The following is a 21,848-nucleotide window of genomic DNA, read 5'->3' on the forward strand; positions in this document are numbered from 1 at the left end:
TTGCGTGTGAATGCACACACTCCCAAAAGTCTTTACAAACATGGATAAAGGTTCCCAGAAATCAGCTTTGTCCAGCACTGATCTGTGTTAACTGAGTTATTCTTAAACCTGAAGAAGGAAAGCAGGTGTCCCATTTACATGGATGTTTAGTGAAATCAGGTTAGTACACAAAGTGGGTCAGATAACTAAACTGCATGTAGACACTCTGAGTGAGTCACAGGAAGGTTTGACAGACAGTAGTTGAGCGGAGACAAACCGCAGTGTGTTTTTACCTGGTGGACTGTCTTTACACACGCTTGACCTCTCCCTCTCTTTCGTCTATCTCTGTGTCTCTCTATCAGATGGTCACCACAGCGGCGATCCCTGGAGCAGCAGTAGTAGCAGTATGAGCCAGCAGGGTTACCACGGCAGCATGCTGGGGGGTGGGAACTCGTCCCACGGCCCCGCCCAGAGCTCCTCCTACTGCGGGATTCACCCTCACGACAGATTGGTGAGCAGAGCCGTCAGTCATCCGGTCCAAAAACCTAAGTCTGGATGATACGTGGCAGTAGTGATCTTTTTCTTTCACCTCCAGTCATAAAATACAGTATTCAAACATATTTTCACGTTCATCCTTAGCTCTTTAGACGTTAAATTCAAGGATTTGGCTTTTTAATATTCCTAATTTTACATTTAAAGAACAAAACTAATTCAGGTTCCAGTCGTCTTTAAAGGCAACAACTTAAACTGAGTCCTCGTTTCACAAAATGACAACACAAGGAAATGTTGAGTCATTTGTTGAGAATAGTTGGCGGTTTTTCTGGCCAATGACCTGCGAAACCAGACAAATATGTGATAAACAACAATTTAAATACCCAAGTAATTGAAGCTATGGTAGTTAAAATCATAGTCACCACCGCAGTAAAGTCATATATTTATAAGAAACTAACATCTGTTGAATCTACCAGTAGTCAATAATAGCACCAGTTAAAGTCCATAGGATCACTGTATAATGTATTCAACATGTTGTATTCTTCCAATTATCTTCAGTCGGCTTTAACTTTCTTTATGCTTACTGAATGTACATTTGCACATCTGGGCACATGACATACATTCATTAATTTTACACACATGTGGGGCTGTAAATCTGTCAAGGGTCATTAGATTGTAATTTTTGCTAACCAATAAGAGCTCTGTATAATTATCCAATGACGAGGCTTGGTCTTTATCACCGGAACGTTCTATCCTTCTGTATTTTTATTATTCTGTTTTGCAGCGCTGTGTCAGTCTCTCGTTAAAGTTTCATCTCGTTCCGTCGGTCTCTCTCTCCGCAGAGCTACCCAGCGCACTCGTCTGCAGACATCAGCTCCAGCCTTCCTCCAATGTCCAGCTTCCACCGAGGGGGAGGGAGCGGAGGCGGGGGCAATCACTACAGCACCGCCTCTTGCACCGCCCCCACCAACGGCACAGACAGCGTCATGGGTAAGACGCCTGCGTGGACGTATACCTGTTTACTGAAGAAAAGCATATGAAGAAGGAATGAGGTTGCTTTTCAAATTGAGTTAAATGATAAAACACTAGTTTTGGATAATGAATCAACCATCAGCGCGTGTTGATGGTTGCTCAGCCCCGCCCACTGCAGCTGGCTAACTCACACCTGCTGAGGAGACGTAGAATTCTTTACACCTGATCACACAAGGACAAACTTTGCAGCCCTTAAAAAAGGAGAGACACACAGCTCAACTATCACTCGTGTTGATGGCATCCTTAACCGCAAAGTCATCTGCTGTTAATCAGTCAGTGGCTAGATAATGACATTACCTAATGCCATTAATTAAATGAAGAACAGCCATTTCAGTTGCAAACAAGGTTAACAATGTCCATACAGGCAGACAGAGAACAAAGACCTGCCTCTTTTTTATCTGATTGGACAGAAAATAAAAACTAAGGATGATTTAATTAATTTCTTTAACTCAACCTCTTTTAAGAATTTGGATATTTACATTAAGAAACAAAGCGGAGATGATTGCTCATCTGCGATTATTATGCGGTTACAGATGTGAGGTCATGTGTCATGACTTATTTCACTTGTTTTATTGTCTACAAACAAGATGAATGTGTCAGAGCTGTAGACTTCAGGCTCGGACTTGAGTCAGACTTTAGTCACAACAATGACTTGACTGGACTGCTGTGGGAATTCACTTACTTGACCCTGACTCCTTAAAGACTTGACTTCAGACTTGAAAGCACAAACAGACTTCATGTTTTAACCTGGTAGAGGAAGACTTGCAGCTTGACTCGGGCAGTTAGTCATTCAGACTGACCTGAAAGACTTGACGTTTGACTTCAGACTTTCCCAAAAAACGTTCAAAAGCTCTGATTTGATTTATACATCTACATTTTACACTACCAGCAGTAACTTCTACTTGCTCTTTGTGGGTTGATGAGAATCTTTTACTGATCATTCTGATTTTTTCATGTTTGAGTGGATGCAATGCTGTGTTTGTGTTCTGAAAAGAATCCACAGTTCATCTACTATTTTCCTATTTAAGACAGTCCATCAGTCAGAAGACAACATCAGCTAATCCACATTTTTATCTACCACCACATAACCCGTTATAACCACCAGACATAGGATGATTTAAACCACAGAAGCCTCTTTCACACATAGTTCCTGTCACCCGTCTTGTGATTGGTTTGCTCGCTCCACATGGAAGCATCTCTCATCAGACAAACCCTTTACATGCTTGTCCCTGTAACGTTACTGCTTTCATTCACAACACAGCCGTACCGACATTTCCCTGATATGTTACAAGGTGTTGAGGTGGGAAATTGGCGGTACACATTTCCCTGAATATGGATCCCTGCTCCCGTTCACACCTCATGCAGGAAATGTTCCTGAACATTTCAGGGAAAGACTGCATGTGTGAAAGAGGCTTTAAAAACTAGACAGGCAGTCAAAAACTGAACTGAGAAGAACACTAGTACTCCATTTTGGCTTGACCTTGACATCACTCACACACACACACATACATACACACACACACACACACACACACACACACACACAGCATGCCATATGGACCCCTTGCTTTGAGTCCCGTAGAACAAATAGGACAGCAATAAGAAACAGATTGAAAGTTTGTTTTCATGGGAAGATATCTCCAACATTCCAGAAAGATATCACACAAACACACACAAACACACACACACACATACACACACACACAAGCTAGAGCGGATGAGTGTAAACACAAGATGAACTTAATAAAAAACATGACGCTGTTGGTTTAAATATAAACATATGACACACGTGTGCACACACATGAACATTTGAACACAGACGCACAGCGGTGTTTAGATTGGTTTAGATTCGCCTCGCTCTGGTTTTCTTGTAGAAAACAAGCGAGGGGAAGAGAATAAAGAGAAAGAGGGATGGTAGGGAAGAGGAGAGATGAAGTAAAAACTGTGGCGAAGGTGAGGGCGGGTCTGAATGTTAGAGCTAGTATGAGGGTTGGATTAAGATTTGGTGAAATACTGAGTCAGAGGAGGAGTGGACCATACTGCAGGAGTGGGCTGTGAATCTTCTGTGTGATGTATTGATACTTTTACTACACTACTAACTTTACAGCCACCTCTCAGTCCACAGGAACAGTGTGACAAGGTCACATTCAGTCCAGTAATAGGATTAGGAGTTCTGTTGGATTTAAAATGAGAAGGGTCAGGAGGGCAACTACACCACAGAGACCCCAGACTCAGTCTCTGGCTTGGTCATATGCTCCCATGAACACAACTGGTGGGAAGCAGGTGAGGGATCATGTGTTTGTCACCTGCACCAGCGACTCCTTTACTAGGTTTTGAGTATTTACTGCTTTGAAAATGTTGAATGTATTTTTGTGCTGTTGATGATCCCACAATGCAGTGCTCAGAGGAAATGGACACTATCAGCACACATATTGCATAATTTCATATTAGCACAAAAGGTTAAAGTTCATTTATACTAATTATATACAAAAACAGTATGAAACAAGTATATAGTACACACTGTATACAGTTTGTGTGTGGTATGGAATTCTGACACAGCAAAGGAAACTGGACATTTCAAGTTTTTAGCAAATGGGCGCAAGTTTTATAAAATATAAATAAAGAAATAATGCTAAATGATCAAATACATACAAAGCAAAATAATAATTTGATTCCTACATTAATAATGCAATAAGATAATAAAATGACAAGATCTTTTTCTTTGAACTGGTGATGCAGATAAAGTGAATAATAGAAAGTCGGTTTCATCTTCTGAACGCTCTCCTCCTTTGTGGTAACAAGCTCTCATTTATGAAAAAGATTTTCTCCTGCATATGTTCTAAATTATGCATCAAGTCAGGATCTGAGTTTGTTTTTGTGTGTGTGTGTGTGTGTGTGTGTGTGTGTGTGTGTGTGTGTGTGTGTGTGTGTGTGTGTGTGTGTGTGTGTGTGTGTGTGTGTGTGTGGTGTATAACAGTAATCCCTTGGATGGTTTATTAGGCCAGTAGTGTGGCGTGAGTGAGACATGAGGCTTTAACCCCAAAACATATGCTGCTTCCTGTCTCTCTCTACCTGTCTCTCTCTCTTCATCTGTCTTTCTCCTTCTCTCTCTCTCTCTCTCTCTCTCTCTCTCTCTCTCTCTCTCTCTATCTAACAGCTTAAAGAAGTCCAGTCCTGCCAATCTCTGTAATGGATTCATTTGCCATGAAAGGATGTGTTTTTGCTGTGCAGTGTGTGTGTGTGTGTGTGCGTGCGCGCGTGTGTGTCCGTGCGTCTAACTTGTGTGTGCGAGCGTAAACTTTCCATCTGGGATCTGCTATCAGGAGAGATGAGCTGTGAGCATGTCAGAGTCTCTCTGCCTCTGTGTGTGTGTGTGTGTGTGTGTGTGTGTGTGTGTGTGTGTACGTGTGTGTGCGTGTGTGTGGGCGCTCATCTGGTACTGTGAGGTCACTTCCTTCCTCTCTGGCCTCAGCGCTCTTCAAGTGTGTGAAACAGATTTAGTTGTATTTAAGGCCAGCATTTCCACACACACACACACACACACACATACTAGCACATGCTGTCAGTCACTTACAATGAGATTAAATGTAAATGTTGATTGTTGGTAAAACTGTACTGTCACAAAATGTAAGATGGCGTAGTGTTGATGACGTGGGGTTACTGTCAGGTTGGATTTAAAAGTCTGATTCTGTCTCATTGGATCCAGTTTCTGCTTCTTGTCACATTATTTGAATAAGAGTCTGGTTACACGTAGTTTATAAAGGCGAACGCTTGGAGCAACTCATTTGAATGGAATGGACGTGTCAGCGGTGCCAATTTTAAACCACTTGACCTTTGAGGAAAGGTGGAGCTTGAAAGTCTGTGTCACACCATCCAATTAGTATATATTAGCACATACAGGAGGCTAACAACATCACTTTTTACTAGCAAAAATGCTGATTATATACTACTGTCAGCCTCCACATCATCTACTACATGTTTTATTTCCTGCAGTGTAAGACAGAACACATAAAGAGTAAAAATGTGTGTCCATGTGGCCAAAGAAGACAAAGTAACACAGCTGGAATTTTTGGTGGATGAAACATGCAGTTAACCTGGTTACAGTTTCCAGGCTTTCACGGCGTCGGACAGCTGAAGTTGCCGTTTTTTTAGTCATAATGAATATGTGTTGCAATTTTCATGATGGACTGATGGTGTACTTATAGACAGAATAATTAAAAGATGTTAGTTGCCAACATCCTTATTAACAAGGATACATCCTGCATCCCTCTTTTTTTCCCCTGTGTGTGTGTGCGCGCATGTGTGTGTCACAGCTAACCGAGCACAGAGCGGAGCAGCCAGCAGCTCTCAGACAGGAGACGCCTTAGGGAAAGCACTCGCATCGGCAAGTACAGCACACGCACACACACACAGACACACACACACACACACACACATACACATACATACATACCAATGTGAGACCTGTTCAGTTTCCTATTAATGTGAGATGATTTTATAATTCATGTTACTTTTTTTTCAAGTCTTTTCAAGAATTTTTGAGTTTATCATATTCATTTATTTTTATCTTCATGATGTTTTCCAGCTTGCCATTTGACTTTTTAGCATTTTTTCCCCCCAGATCTACTCTCCAGACCACACAAACAACAGCTACTCGTCCAATCCCTCCACCCCAGTCGGCTCCCCGCCCTCCCTCACAGGTAAGCACGACCTTCACCGTCCAATCACCACTCACCAGCTACATCATCATCACAGAATCAACACAGACTGACGAAGCAGAGCTGACTAGAGACGTGGACTGGAGTCAGACTTGAAAAATGAGGACTTGAACTTCTTTTAAATAGCTTGAGACTTGACTTGACTTGAACTTCTTTTAAATAGCTTGAGACTTGACTTGACTTGAACTTCTTTTAAATAGCTTGAGACTTGACTTGACTTGAACTTCTTTTAAATAGCTTGAGACTTGACTTGGACTTGTTTTAAATGACTTGAGACTTGACTTGACTTGGACTGAACTACTGTAATACAGCTGTTGAAAGAGGAAGTGTCATGAAAAAGAGAAAAAATATATAAACAAATCACAAACACATTTATCTAAAGCTTTTCTTTTTGGTTTAATACTTAAAAGAAAATTGCGTTCTTTATTAGATATGCAATAGCTTAGTATAAAAGTAACAGTAACAACACAATCATTGCTGTGTCTCCTCTCTGTACCCCTCCTCCTCCTCCTCCTCCTCCTCCTCCTCCTCTCATTTCCACCAGTTACTCCTCCTCCTCCCAGCTGATGCTGTACTCTCTGCTCCTTAAAGTGAAAAATGACTTTTCCTAATAATAGTTGTGTTGAATTTGTCTCTAATTGTCGCTGCTACACACACCGTTTGATATTTCTCTGCCACGCCTCGTGACTGATAGCTTTAATTACGAGCACCACTTCGACAAATCGTTCACAAACCTACCGGCTCTGCGAACACAAGCCCCCTCCTCTGTTCCTCCTCCTCCTCCTCCTCCTCCTCCTCGTCATTATAGCTGCCTGGGATATTGCCTGCTAAACCATAATTGGTGTTTATCATTGTGTCAGAGTTACTCCACTTTTTACAAATTAGAAATGAAGCCTATTAGAGCAAACTACATGCAAATTGATATCCAAGGCTAATTCTGCGAGGGTGTTTTACAGTGTTGGACTCAGAATAATTTACCCTGCCGTTTAATACATATATTTGTATTTGCACATGAATGTACCCAGGTGATTATTCATTAATTAGCATATGGAAATGAGCATGTAATATGAATAAAGGAGTGGGGAGAGAAAAGACTGCGAAACATAATGGGAAGACAATGAAAAAAAAGAGAAACAGGAGCTAATGAGATGAGATCAGAGTTACAAGGGAGAGATCAGCGGTGAGGGCAGAGAGGAAGAGGAGAGATGGAGGGGTGAGAAAATAGAATAAAGGATGACGAGAGGAGATATGATGGTGGTAAAAGAGAAGGATAAAGGGAAGGAGAGGAAACAAAAGGAGGAGGAAAAGGGAAGGGATATGTCGGAGGACTAAGAAAAGAGAAGAAAGATGATGAGAGGAAACAAGTAAAGAAAACAAGAGCCAAGAGGAGAAAAGAAGAGGAAACAAAAAATAAGAGATCAAGCTCCAGCCGGCTGCTTGGACTACCTGGGCAGGTTCCAGCTGGTCGGAATTAAAAGGGAACCGTCAGAATCAACATGAATGCTTCCTTCATCTCATTGGATGAACGCATCACTCGCAGGACTGTCTTTGCTTCTGGTTTTCAAACAGAACACGGCAGCTATTTTTAACAAATATGAGAGGAGAGGTGGGCCCTCGCACTTCATGTTATATCTACAAAACCAATTTGTCTACAGTGTTTCTGACTCGGCCAGAATTGATTTGCTGTTTCCAAACATTTCACTTGTAGTAAAAAAACACTCTCTGTGAGAATGCAGTAACAGAGATGTCATCAGCATCAGCAGAGAGGCTGTTGCTGAGAGCTGGTGATTTAAGGCCTGCTCACACTAGCAGTTAAAACTGCAAATAGTGGAGGGTATCATCAGTTTATTACATTGAAATCACCAGGATCAGTGGATTCACTGGCAGGGCAAAGTCTGCATGAACTTTTCCTGGTGAGTTCAACTTTGGTGAATGTGTATATTTGTGCTAAATATACAATAGTGAGCCATCTGTGCTTTCACACAGATCATGAATCAGCGAAAAAGCAACATCATTTTTTTTGGAACGAGGTCTGAGCTTTCACACCGCGAATAAAGGCATCAACCAATCACGTTGTGTGGAACCGATGTCACGTCACAACTCCTAATGACAATGTCAGACCTGTTGATTATGTTTCTCATCACCCTGTATTATATGACAAAGGACAAAGGACATGGAGACCCCCTGTGTGTTTTTACATTCCAACTCTATTTCTGTCTCGTTTAATGAAGAGTAATCTGCACAGACAGCTGTTTAAATCATACAAATATCTAAATATCCTGCTGTATATGTGTTTTGAACTTATTTACCATATCCACATTGATTGATCAAGGCGCCTGTTTCACTACAGGTGGATTCTCCTCACTCACTACAGTGGGCGGGGAAATAAAATCAATGAATCAATAAATACAAACACTCTCGATGTCTTCCCGTGGAGCCGACATGAAAACTATTTTGGTTGAGTAAATTTCTGCTGTCAGTCAGCCTGGTGAAGGCAGTTTGTCTGTCCAGTAATTCGTATCACTGCCGGTATGAATAGTTTTGATGCGAAATATTCGCAGGCAAGTTTTTTTGTGGTTTATTCATCACGTCCCTGATGTGTAAAGGCCTTTACACAGAGCTGCTCTCATGAGACTGACCATTTCTAAACAAACTACGGTTGTCTTTGGGGCGAAGAAACATGTCACCCAGTGCACCTGTGTGGCTCATGGACGTGTTTTAATAGTTTTTGAACAACAACGGAGGTCTACAGCACAGAGGAATAAGATATATCAGAATTTGGATACACACACAATACATGAGATTTGTTGACAATAAGAAAAATATAGTAAATTTCAGCCTTATCTGATAATAATTTTGGTGCAGTTTGTGTTAACACTTACTGGATATTATGCAGGCTGCTGATTTAAAGTACTGGCACTTTTTTTTTTTTTTTACAATTCAAGCACCTTGTTATGCTTTTTTGTTTTGAAATATATGATGATAAAATGTATTTGAAACCTACTTGAGCCTCAGAAGAATCATCTGTAAGCTGGTCCCACCTCTGAAGCCAGACACTGTTGAAAGTCCTCCATACAGCAGCCTGTTATCACTCCGAGCTTCATAATAATGTGAATTCACTCAAGTCGCTGTCTCTCCTCTGTCTACCAGCTAATGAGACCTGTTGATTCAGATACGACCCTTCAGAGCGACAACAAACACACAAAGCGGGAAAAGAACAGACACAAAGCTTTGTTTGTTCTGCAGAGGGTCCATGCTAATCAACCACTTGTACCTTTTTCAAAGACAAAAGTCTGATATTAGCATTCCTGTTATGAGATATGAGTTGGTTTTGTTTTTGTCTTTTCGTTCTCGTCCCTGCGTCTATTATGTCCGAGCACCACAAGTGGATATGATGAGAGACTCCTCGTGTGTAAAGACGTTTTGTCTGGCGTTTGGCGTCCTGTGTGGAGTGCTTTCTTTCTTCGACATATAAAAGGAGAGGAGGTTTTGGCTCTAATCCACCCACAGATATCCAACCATTCTCTCTTCACGCTTATCCTGTGCATGGTCACAGGGGGCTGAAACCTATCCCTGCATGCACTGGGTGAGAGGAAGGTTACACTCCAGACAGGCAGGCAGTCAATCACACAACATACGAAACAGACAGATGAAGTCATGTCAGTTTGAACTCAACTAAACAAAGACAACTGTGGTTTCCTGCGAATCTTAAACATGATTGTTAACTTTACAGATTAATAACCAATCTCCTTACCACTAATGTCTCCTGTCAGCTACTGGCATCCATTTTTTTTTTTTATCTCCGCCTGATGTCCCTTTTCTCTTTACACTTCTCCCTCCTTTTGCACTCACTCAGAACATTTTTATCTACTTATGCAACGTCGCGTCCTATCTGGGACTCATGTTTGCCTGTTCTCTGACTCCTGAGAAGGATCCTTGTTTTTAATGTTCCACTGACATATCCTCTCCTGATCACGTCTCTTTGTTTCTTTTTTTCCTAGCTGCCAGTTCAGCTGTCTGGTCCAGGAATGGCGGACAGGGAGCGTCATCGCCAAACTACGAAGCTCCGCTGCACTCACTGGTATGCACACCCAGACACACACCACCACATTGTGTACATGTCTGAAATATATATGGGAGGGTTTTTAAAGGGTGATTTCACCCAGTAAGGGTTTTATTTGTTGTTTTTTTTGGTTTGCGGAGTTTGGACACCGTTGAGATTAAAGCATTTAAATGTATTTAAACCCAACTTATCTTATGTTACTGACTTAGATAGGAAAGGATATAGCAGGTTTCTCATCTCTTTCTTTCTGCGTCTTTACATTCTGCAGCAGAGTCGTATCGAGGACCGTCTGGAGCGTTTGGACGATGCCATACACGTACTGCGGAGCCACGCGGTGGGACCTTCGACGGGCATGAGCAGCGGGCACAGCGACATGCACAGCCTCATCGGGGCCGCACATACGCACAACGGCGCCATGGGCGCTCTGAGCAGCGGGTACGGGACGGGACTGCTGTCGGCCAACAGACACCCCCTCATGGTAGGACCTGAGAGCACGTTTTTATACCGTGGTGATGAGTGCAAGAGTGATGTCATAGGTAGGAGGAGAGAAGAGGAGAGGAGAGGAGAGGAGAGGAGAGAGGAGAGAGGAGAGAAGAGGAGAGGTGCTAGAATTGAAAACATGAAGTAAGACAGTCGTAATGTTTTCCATATTTAAGACTTGTGTCTTGTTTTTGTCAGCTTGAAACAATAAACATTAAGAACCAAACAGCTGTGTGACATAAGGAGGGTGAGTGAGAAAGAGAGAGAGAAAGAAAGAAAGTATTATAAAACGCAGTCAGTATAAACACATTCAGATGCCCGAACATGTTCATTCAGACCTACTTTGTTTATTTGTGTTGTACATTTGTGCATATTCACATGTAGACACACACATACACACACCAGATGTTCACGCAAACACACACACACACAAGACACAACCTCAACACCTCTCTGTAGAAAACCGTAGCCTCGTCGTCGTCGTGTGACATCAGCCATCAGGCTTTTTTTTTCGCCGTTCCCTCTCTGTAGATGTGTCAGTAATTGTAATAATGACATCGACAATAGCTAAGATTAGTCAACATGGCAACATCAATAAAAAGATGTCAAGAAGCAGGTTGGAAACAAACCTCCAGGTCAGACAAACGTAGATAAAACTAAGGTGGACAGTAAAATTAGCAGTCAAACTGTTGGCTTTAAACATCCATCAGCGTTTACAGACCAACTTTCTGCTACATTTCAGTTGAGCTCACTCGGATTCAGTCGGGAGCTCGTGTTTCTTGACATGTCAGACTTTTCAGTGATGTCACCGTTTTCCCAGATCTCAGCTATTAGTGCGGCGAGTGTAGCGTTATCACTGACAGGAGTGATGTGCGGTGGGCCGTTCTGTCCTGCAGTTTTTATACTGTGTGGCTGTATTGAACACTGCAGGCTCCAGGAGGCACTAGCAGCACTTTACACTCTCCTCGCTACAGTAGTTCAGGAGCTTTGTGACTCTCCCTCTGCTCTTTGTTAAAGTATTTACTTTGAAGTGTTGTTTTCTAAATGGAGACCACCTGTGGTAGAGGGGTGTGTGTGTGTGTGTGTGTGTGTGTGTGTGTGTGTGTGTGTGTGTGTGTGTGTGCGTGCGTGTGCGTGTGTGTGTGTGTGTGTGTGTGTGTGTGCTGGCTGGCTCCCACAGAGATTATCCTCTTCTCACGCATATCTGTCCAGCTGTCTCTCTCTCTCTCTCTCTCTCTCTCTCTCTCTCTCTCTCTCTCTCCCTCTCCCTCTTTCTCTCTCTCTCTCTCCTGGACCTCAGTACTGCATCATTGTCTGGGATAAACACACACATTTTCCACTCACATTTGTTTACCTCTCAGCTCACATGCAGGTTCTTTGTTGTCCTCATTGCTTCTTCCTACTTAAAACTGCACTGATCAATATATTTTAACAATGAATCAATTGACGGTGAAACATGCAAAGTGTCACTCAAAGTTATGATCTCAAAGAGAATTGTCACAAACTCTGTAGCTCCACGGAGCCTTTTTAGCCTTTTTTAGCTCATAGTTTTGTTTTTTATGGCACATGTACTGTATGGTTGAGTCTCACGGCTCTCACCTACCTTGTTTATCTGCCTAGCAACAAAGAAGGAAGTTAGCGACTAGCTTGTGAAGAAGTAATGAAAGTCAAGAAAGAAGAATTTGGTGTGATTAAGTAATTTGAAGGTTAACTTGAGATGTTTAAAGACATTTGAAATTTTCGGGAAGACATCTCTGGGGGAAACACACAGGCTTGGTTTTGTGATTCAAATGGTAAAATGTAATTAGAACAAGATTAATTATTTATTTAACTAATAGAATTGGTTCATTCATGAGACGTATCTGCTTTTAACGACGTATACAAAGGAAGGAAAGAAAAGACGAGTTTGTTATTCTGATTTACAAAGTCATTTGAACGTCACACTAAAAGAAACTAATAATGAAACTAAATAACTTCACTAAATAATTAGACTATTAAGAAAGCATTTCAAATTAATGAAAGATTTCACTTGTGGGAGTGGAAAGAAGAAAACAGTGTGTCAGGATTCATTGATGTAACGTTAGCGGTAAAGAAAATAAGAGAAAGAGAAATATTTGCAAACTTTTCAGCTTCATTTGGATGTTGTTCTAAGCACTTTGCTGCTCTTTGGCTGTCAACAGACACAAATTTGGCATTCAGCTTCATGAAGTGAAGTGAAGGTTTAGCCCAAGAAAACATTCAAAGTTTTGTTAAGAAAAATGTTTTTAGAAACTACTTTTTAGTTTAATCTTGAAATGATTCCAAATATACTGTACGTCTGACTTTTTTTTTTTTTTTTACTTACGTAACCACTGGAAAAAGAGAATAAAGTGAAGTGAAGGACGTGTGCTTAAAAACACTTTTTATTTATGGGCTCCACACACACACAGAAGTTCATAAATCGCTCCTTGTGTTGTTGTCATTAGGACCCTGCCGTATGTGTGTGTGTGTGCGCGCACGCGTGTGTGTGAGTGTGTGTTTATTCAGGCACTGACTTTTTGGCTAATAGAAAAGCAGGCTCATTAAGACTAAAAACACAGCAGCTGTATAACCACACACACACATCGTGGAGGGGTGCATGTGATGGTTAACATCACATTGTAGGGACCCAAACCTGACAGCCCACTGACACTGTGGGGACACACTGCTGTAGAGCAGTGAAATCAGAGGAGCTGCTGTTACCAGATGTACTTCTCAAAGTTTGCTTTTAATGATCTCCTCAATATTCCCAAACACAGAAACACCCGAGCTTCCTTGATATATTATATATTATATTATGATACTATAGGTTTATATGTAATGGCCGTCAGTTTTTAATCTTGATATGGTTGGATAGTACAAGTACAGTGATACCCAGTTTCCACAGGTGAAAAAGAGAAGAAGCCAGTTAGACACTTTCAATACTAATGTTGATACAATACCAGAGATTTAGTAGAAATACCAAAACTATACTTTTTTCTCAACCCTGTTGCCAGACAAGAGTGTCGATATTGGAGGATTCTGCAAAACTCTAGATTACACTCAGTGGTAATGTTTTGGTTTTGGTTCTGTTTTTTTTGTACATCCAATGGAAATATTTGAAAAATGTTTGCTTTCTACTATATGCACAAGCTTGTAGTTATGACAAATAAACTATGGTTTAAGTTGATCTGGATTATAGTTACTGTTCAATATGAAAAAGGCAAAACCTTGAGAAAGAGTAAGTAAACAACATCAGGAAGTTGCACAGACATATTGTTGACATATTTTCAATTAGTTCCAAAAAGTATTGATGATTGATTCTCAGCTCTCTGTACTGTTTAATAGGCCTTTTCCACCTCAGGAACTTAACAACCCATAACTTAAGATGTGGCCTTTGTCACAGGTTGTGCTTTGGTTTCCACTGTGCTCTGCCTTTTGGGCAAGTTCCCAAACCTACATTTCAGCTCTACTCAAGAGATGGTACTAAAGTAGAGCTGCAATGATTAGTCAGTTAATTGAGTAGTTGCCAACTATTAGCTTAACCACAAAATTACTTACAATTACAATTACTTTACTTTTTTTAAAATTACTTTACAATAGTATGTGATTAACTGTTAGGAGTCATTTTTTAAATAAAAAATGGCCAAATTATCTGATTTAAACTTCTCAAATGTGACCATTTTCTGGTTTATTTTGATTGATGTCTTTTCTGACATTTTATAAACTAAACGATGAATCAAGACAATAATCCAAAGATTAATTGATTATGAAAATAATTGTTAGTTGCAGCCCTACATTAAATCCAGTTCTAGCTACTCTTGGGGAAAAGAAATGCAGCAGCTCATTTTGCATCATGTTAAACACAGACTTGTGTTTAGATAAGTGCTACAAAAAAGTGTGTTCCACATTTTCATGCAATTACATGTAAACATGAAAGAAAATGTTAATTAGTGCCACTTTTCTATTGTTTTGTGACCCACAATTGAACCAAAATCAAACGATGACATTTGTTCTGCTATCTGAAGCGGTGTCGTCTTCTCACTGACGTATAACCTAAACTTTCCAGTTTGTAAAACACAGTGGAAAAGCAAACCAGGACCCAGAACCAGATCCTTATGGGTACTTACAAGTTCAGGTTATGGGAAGCTCCACATTAGGGGTCGTTAAGTTCCAGCAGTGGAAATAGCAGTGTGTGTGTGTGTGTGTGTGTGTGTGTGTGTGTGTGTGTGTGTGTGTGTGTGTGTAGCATGTATGTTCTTTGTGCTTCACTTACACACACACACACACACACACACACACAGAACAGAGTAAACAGGAAATCTGAACCAAAAGAAAAGGAAGAGACTCAATAGAAACACTGAAAAAAGAAACAAGTGGAAAACAGAAATAATACAGTGAGAGGAAGTAAAATGAAGCCATTGTGTTTGTGCTGAGGCTTTTTCTCTATTTCTCATGCGCATTCATTCTCTCTCTCCTTCTACTTTCCCGTGTCGCTCTCCCTTACTCTCGTCTCTCTCCTTGTCTTTCTCTCTCTCTTCTTTTTTTTCTTCTCTTTATTTTCTCACCTCTGCTTTCTCTTCTGTCTTTTCCATCGACTTCCTGGCAGATGTGACTATTCTCTCCTGCTTTTAAGCTCTGTGTCTCACACACACACACACACACACACACACGTTTTCTCTATTATTGACACACATTTTATTACATATTTACTTTATTACATATTTTCTGTCACTTTTGTTTTCATCTTCCTGTCTAGATGTACTTATTTCTCCCCCTCCCTCTCTCAGTCACACACACACAGCTGTATGTAGTTTAGCAGTGTTAGGTAGAGACGCCTGCAGGCTGAGGTCATAACTTTGGGAAAACAGGTGGTAGACTGATGTGGGAGAGAGAGAGAGAGAGAGAGACTTATGCATAGACGTGAATGCACCATACACACACACTCGAACCCATAAACACATTAATGCAGAATTAGATACACACATATGTTCCAGCTTTTCTCATTTTTGTCATAGATTTTTATTTTCAGTCATTAAACGCAATACTTGTTCCCAAAAAATTCAAACCGAAATAGAAAAGCACTAAAATATTCCTCAAAACAAAGAAGAGAAAAAAAAAAAATCCTCTCAGGATGAATGAACATTCCCACATGTACTTCTTAAATGAGATTAAAAGACGACATGAACGTAGAGATTTTCCACCAACGTGCTTGGATCGGAAGACACAATATGTCTTTTGAGAAGGTCGCTGTGTCAGATTAGGTGATCGTAGAGTCATATGACATTTAAGTGAATGCGGTCTGATTTCAAATTAAAAAGTTGAAGAAGAAGAAAACACATGGCTCTTCCAGACTCTCCCTGAGGGGTTTTTTTTAATGTATTTTTTTTTAAGCTTCCACGCCAGCGATAGGAACGTCTTGACTAGGGAGGTTTGCTCACCACAGTAGCTGAGAAAATGATCGTGTGATGATTGGGTGAAGAGCCAGAGCTGAACTATTCACTGTAATTATACACGCCAATGTAGTAATAACTTCCTTTTCGCCACTAAATACACTTAATACCTTTTATTACATTCCTTTAAAGTCTTCATTACAAATATCATGAGTCTGGACAGACGTGTAAACTACAAGTCGACTGGTTGGCGGAGGCGTACAAACACAAGGTGGTGTTTAGTTTGTTCTTGCTGTCTGCTTCTGGTGATGTGTTTAAGTCACAAGAAACATCACGTTTTTCTGAATTATTTTACCTCATCAGAGCTCAGTTTGGGAGGGTGAGTCTGAAATGAGGGGAAAGGTAAGAAGAGAGAGAAATGTTTCTCTCTCTCTCCGCTAAGCAGAGTTGAGTGAAATGGATCGTAATCTGCATCACTTTGCTGTAAAACACACTAATGCCTTTTAATACTCTGCCTCTCATCTCTTCTCTCACTCGCTAAATTCACTTCTATAAGCTGATGGAAATCTACTGTCGGCCATTTAACTTCAGTAAAATGTTAATAATAATACATTTTCTTTCATGGCGTCTTTATAAAACTGTCCTCATATTATGTGGCCAAATGTATATGGACACCCCTGTCCAAAACATTTGTCTTGGTCTGGATCTTTTGTTATTGGCTAGGCTTTAGTTCCAATGAAGGGAAAATCTTAATGCTACAGCATACAATAATGTTTTAAACAATAGTGTGCTTCCAACAAATCCCTGTAGCCATGTTAAAAAATCTTGTTGAAAGTCTTCCCAGAAGAGGCTGCTGGAGGCTGTAATAGCAAAAGATTAATTTCTGTAGTTTTGGAATGTTCACTTATCACATGTGACTGTAATGTACAGGTGTCCATATACTTCTGGCCGCCACGTAGCATAATAATTGGTGGAAACCGGTGGGAAACAAACAGCGTTTAATTTATTGAATTCATTGGTTATACAGCATGCAGAGTGGTAGGCTCAGTCAATTTATTCACGTTTGTGTTCTAATTAGATTTCTCTGTTAATTTATTCAGTGATGTAATGCTAAACAAAAAGATGTGTCAACTCTGACCTTCAGATGGTGATCATCTCAAAGCAAACAACCGCAAATACCATGAAAAATGAACAGAGCTTTAAGAAAACCATTCATTTCTGGGTTTTAATCTTTAAAAATCTTCAGAATGTTACCATTCATTTAATAATCGTGGGCTGCTGTGTTTCTCCTCAACACATATGTTTCTGTATGTTAATGTACAGCACTATCATATGATAATATTGTGGTTCCCTTCGCTCTTTGCATTCAAAAGCTGTGTGATATGAATTTTCATGAGGAAAAAGGATTGTGGTCATTGGACATTTGTGTGCAGCCTTGTGTTCATGAAGATAATTAGATAAATAAACTTTAACAACCGTGATAATTGGTTAATACAACATGGTTTCGAGTCACAGGTGGAGCAAAAAATATACAAAAATCTTGACCAGTAAGTATAGAAGACCAACTGAGACAAAACGTAAATAAATCAATACACCTTACACTATAAAGAAGTGTTATTAAAGTATAAATATACTTAAAGTGAAAAGAAAAACTAATACATGTAACTTTAAAAAATAATTCAAGAATAGAAAATATAACATATTTATAGAATTAATTTACTGTACATTATTTTGTTTGTTCATTATTTTGTCAAACTACTATTTTTCAAGATCCTGAATGAAGCTTGACACTCCAATATTAAAGAATATTTATCTGTACAAAATTTGAAATGTGAACCTTTTACATAAATTGACCTTGTTTAGATAATGAATTTCAGAACAATGGGGGTAAAAAAACAGAAAATGTATGTATATAAAATGTCCTTTTACTAAAACATTAATCATACATTTAAACGTGAAAATGTGAATTTTGAGGTATTAATTATTTTTTAAGCTTTTCACATCTGCACACACATTTTTAAATATCAAACATATGTATTTATAGATCAAAGTGCATTCAAACTTTAAAACTTACATTTTTTTTTTATAATATTTCAAATTATTCACATGTAACTAAGCAAAAAGGCAGCATGACAAAAGAATAAATTCTCATTTCCTTTTTTATTCAGTAATAACAGATCATCCAGATGGACTTGGCTCAGAAAATTCACTTCATAACAACATTTTTCCAAACGACATATTTCCCATTGCCTCCTTCTTTCCCTACCTTCCATTTTCCTCTGTTTCTTTTTTTTTTTTTTTTTTTTTCATTTTTTCACTGACATTTTATGCAACCGAGTCTGTCGTCCTTCACTATGTTCATTACACAGAAAATAAATAAATACATACATATCACACCACTGGAAAATGTTGCTGTACTTTTCCTCCCAAGGAAGTCCCCAACCTCAACAGTGAGCTCTATGTGTGTGTGTGTGTGTGTGTGTGTGCGCGTATATGAGTGTGTGTTGACGTCGCTACAGCAGGTGCTTTCTGTCAAGTGTTCAGTTTGCACAGAGGAGAGGCTGTGCAGTTTGGGAAATGTTCCACTGTGTGTGTGTGCATGAATGAGTGTGTGTTAGACCAGTGTTTACTCCGCTTTATTTACAGTTTAGATATCCAATGTACAGTTTATCACATCTACACAAATGCATCGCATGAACCAAAAAAAAAAACAAAACTTGGAAGTTTTCTTGTAATTATGACTTGTTAGCGGTTTAGCATATCTTCATGAAGATCTCACACAAGACATGCATAATGTATAAATATGAGATCCATAATTATAATTAAATCTTGTAATTCTCATAGTTGTGAGAAAATATCCCCTCTTTTCTATTTTTCAGTGATTCCAATCCGCTTCTGTCTTTGTTTTAGTTTTCTTTGATACATTCTTTGTACACACTGAAGAGAAAATGAGCAGCAACTTATTGTCTTGTTAATATAATAAAAATGATTACCAACTGTTCCTCTGACTGGGAACAAGAACTGTAACATTCATAAAATCTGCTGTGTTAAATATTCTAAAAAGGAAAAACAAACATCCAGAATAAGACCTCAACAACAACTGGACTGATTTTTCAATTAATCTGTTGTGAGTATTCATGCTCTTCAGCGTTGGGATTACTAATCATTTTGCTGACTTTCCCTCTATCACCACGTTTAAACCAAAACGTTCCACAAGCACTCAAGAAATATCCAAACCTAACGTACTGTTTTTGATTTAAGTTCCCGATCACGTTCCTGCTCCCCTGAGGATGAACCCTTTAGATGTTCCTGACCCTCTGACCTGTCTTCTCACACCACCCTCAGGACAAACTTTACATTAAAAGCTTCTGACTTCTTCCTGTAGCAAGTATGATAGTGCTATACTGCTGTCTGGAGTATATAAAATTCAGCTGTGTGGTGTCTTTGTGTCTGGTAAGATTTCAAACTGCACCTCCTGCTTCATGTTACATCTCCTCATCTCATCATCCCCCTGCTCTCAATGTCTTTTTGCAGAGGTGTGTTTTTTTTGGGGGGGGCGGCTGCGACGATAATTGAAAACGACAAATGGAAATTGCAGAAATCCGACTAATACAGGGTGAAATATTACAATTTACAATTTGAGTTAGCAAATTGACAGTTTATTTTTCTCCTCTCAGACGTGTTACTGCAGCAGCAGAGACAGACTTGTCCCTACTGTTTACAACTGCATGACAAATCTGTGTGTGTGCGTGTGTGTGTGTTAGAGAGAGAGAGAAACTGAAAAGCTGTGTGTGTATGTGTGTGTGTCATCTCTTGACCCAGAATTTGGTGTCTTTCTCTTCTTCTTCTTCCTGTGTAATCAGCTCCCTCACTCTCTCTCTCACACACACACACTTCCCACTGATCAACAACATTGTAGATGATAGTTACTCAGCACCTCCTCCTCTGTCTCCTGCTCTGGCTCTTTTTAAACTTCAATTCAATTCAATTTTTTTATTTGCTTTACCACAAATAAATCTCTCCTTTTTCCAAATAGTCCATCTGTATTTACAGTGATTTCTTTTACAGAGGTGTGAAACTCTTCACAGTCAGTATATTCAATCTTTACATTATCGTGGTGCATTCAGAAAGCGCAGACATCCAAAATGTATGTATCGGTTGCTGAAAAATGTTCATGATCTGTATCTCCACTGTATGTTGACAGACATAAAGTAGCTCACAGAATGTTGTGAAAAGAATCATGTGAATTTAGTCATTCAGCAACCAGCTGTCAGATTTTGGACGGTCCCTGAAAGCACCAACAAAGAGAGTTTTCATAACAATTTTTATTTTGTTATGTAGTTGTGACTGATAATTCAGTTAAGAGTGGTGACTGTTTTATAAAACTCTCCCTGTTGGTACATTCAAGGACACTCTGACATCTGAGTTTTCAGAGTTGGCTGCTGAACAGCAACTTTTTTTTTTTTTTAAAGAAAAAAAAAATCTCTTTATCCTTCTCTCAGCGTGTATGTGTGTCTCTTGTTTGTTATCTGGGTTTGATTCAGCTCAGATGAATGCGATGCCCTCCAGCAGCTGAATCTCAGATTTGAAACGTCAGAGTGTCCTTGAATTCAACCGAACAAAAATTTGAACAAACCAAAATAAGTGCCAAGATTCTTACAAAAATAATCTTCACTCAAGGTCCGCTTACTAGTTTTTTAGCTGAGCTTCATAGCCTTCCTCAGAGGATGGAGTTTTACACACTGAGTAAAGTAAAGATTTGTCAGACTACTGTTTCCAAGATCAAGAATGAAGTCTATCTACCGTCCAATCAGATGTTTTGAACCTGATGGACGGTGGGTGAGCAGGCGTGGCTGTGATTCTTGGCAACTATACAAGCTTCCCGTGCAGCAGATCAGTTTACGTGTAATTTATTTATATTTTTCTCCTCCGTCTGTCTCTTCGTCTTCCCTCCTCATTGAACTAAATTAAGGAAGAGAGAAGGGAGGCTCGTTAAAATATAAAAGCCTTCCATTAAAAATGTACGCCGCCCTCTCTCTCTCTCTCTCTCTCTCTCTCTCTCTCTCTCTCTCTCTCTCTCTCCTCTCTGCTGCCATTTTACATTTGGGAATCCAGGCGGTGATGAAAGGCAGAAAACGGAAGGAAAACACAGAAAGAAAGACGAGGGGCAAATAATAAATAAGGGAGCAGACAGACAGAAGTTTGGACGGATAGATGGAGGACACTCAGTTTGAAAGACACACACACACACACACACACACACACGCACAGATACACACATGCACGCTGACAAGCCGGTCGACATTTTGTGATATTTGCATGGAGCGAGAAGGGAGTTTGGCATGTGGTGTGGTGGGCAAGACCTCTCTGTCAGCCAGCTGGATTAACAGACAGACAGAAGGATTTGATTTTCAAACCACTTTATTTACACTGTGGTTATCATGCAATACATCAGAAAAAGTCAAAACAGATAATAGGCAATACTACAATTTAAAAATATCTGTATATTACACTATAGTAACCATCTTTTAAGTTTAAGAACAGAGTAGATTTTATTAGCATAACATCGTTGTTGGATAAAATGATTTAAATTGTTCATAGTTCTGTACATTTTAAAAACAAACAGACTGAACTGATGAGCATCGCTGTTCTCCATCTCATTCTCCCTGCTTTAATAAACCACAAGTTGCCAAT

General features: G+C 39.7%; 1 protein-coding gene across 12 annotated transcripts in view; it reads left to right on the forward strand.

Moving 5' to 3' along the window:
* The window catches only part of LOC121885499 (transcription factor 4-like), a 333,572-nt gene that overhangs the window by 294,693 nt on the left and 17,031 nt on the right, over nucleotides 1–21,848 (forward strand). For all 12 annotated transcript variants that reach the window (XM_042395007.1, XM_042395003.1, XM_042395006.1 and 9 more), the window contains 6 exons: nucleotides 342–490; nucleotides 1,314–1,461; nucleotides 5,817–5,887; nucleotides 6,125–6,203; nucleotides 10,223–10,302; nucleotides 10,553–10,762. In XM_042395007.1, the coding sequence (XP_042250941.1) occupies nucleotides 342–490; nucleotides 1,314–1,461; nucleotides 5,817–5,887; nucleotides 6,125–6,203; nucleotides 10,223–10,302; nucleotides 10,553–10,762 (737 nt within the window). The remainder of the gene's footprint in view (nucleotides 1–341; nucleotides 491–1,313; nucleotides 1,462–5,816; nucleotides 5,888–6,124; nucleotides 6,204–10,222; nucleotides 10,303–10,552; nucleotides 10,763–21,848) is intronic.

Source organism: Thunnus maccoyii, chromosome 19, assembly GCF_910596095.1.
Source record: "Thunnus maccoyii chromosome 19, fThuMac1.1, whole genome shotgun sequence".
Taxonomy (NCBI): domain Eukaryota; kingdom Metazoa; phylum Chordata; class Actinopteri; order Scombriformes; family Scombridae; genus Thunnus; species Thunnus maccoyii.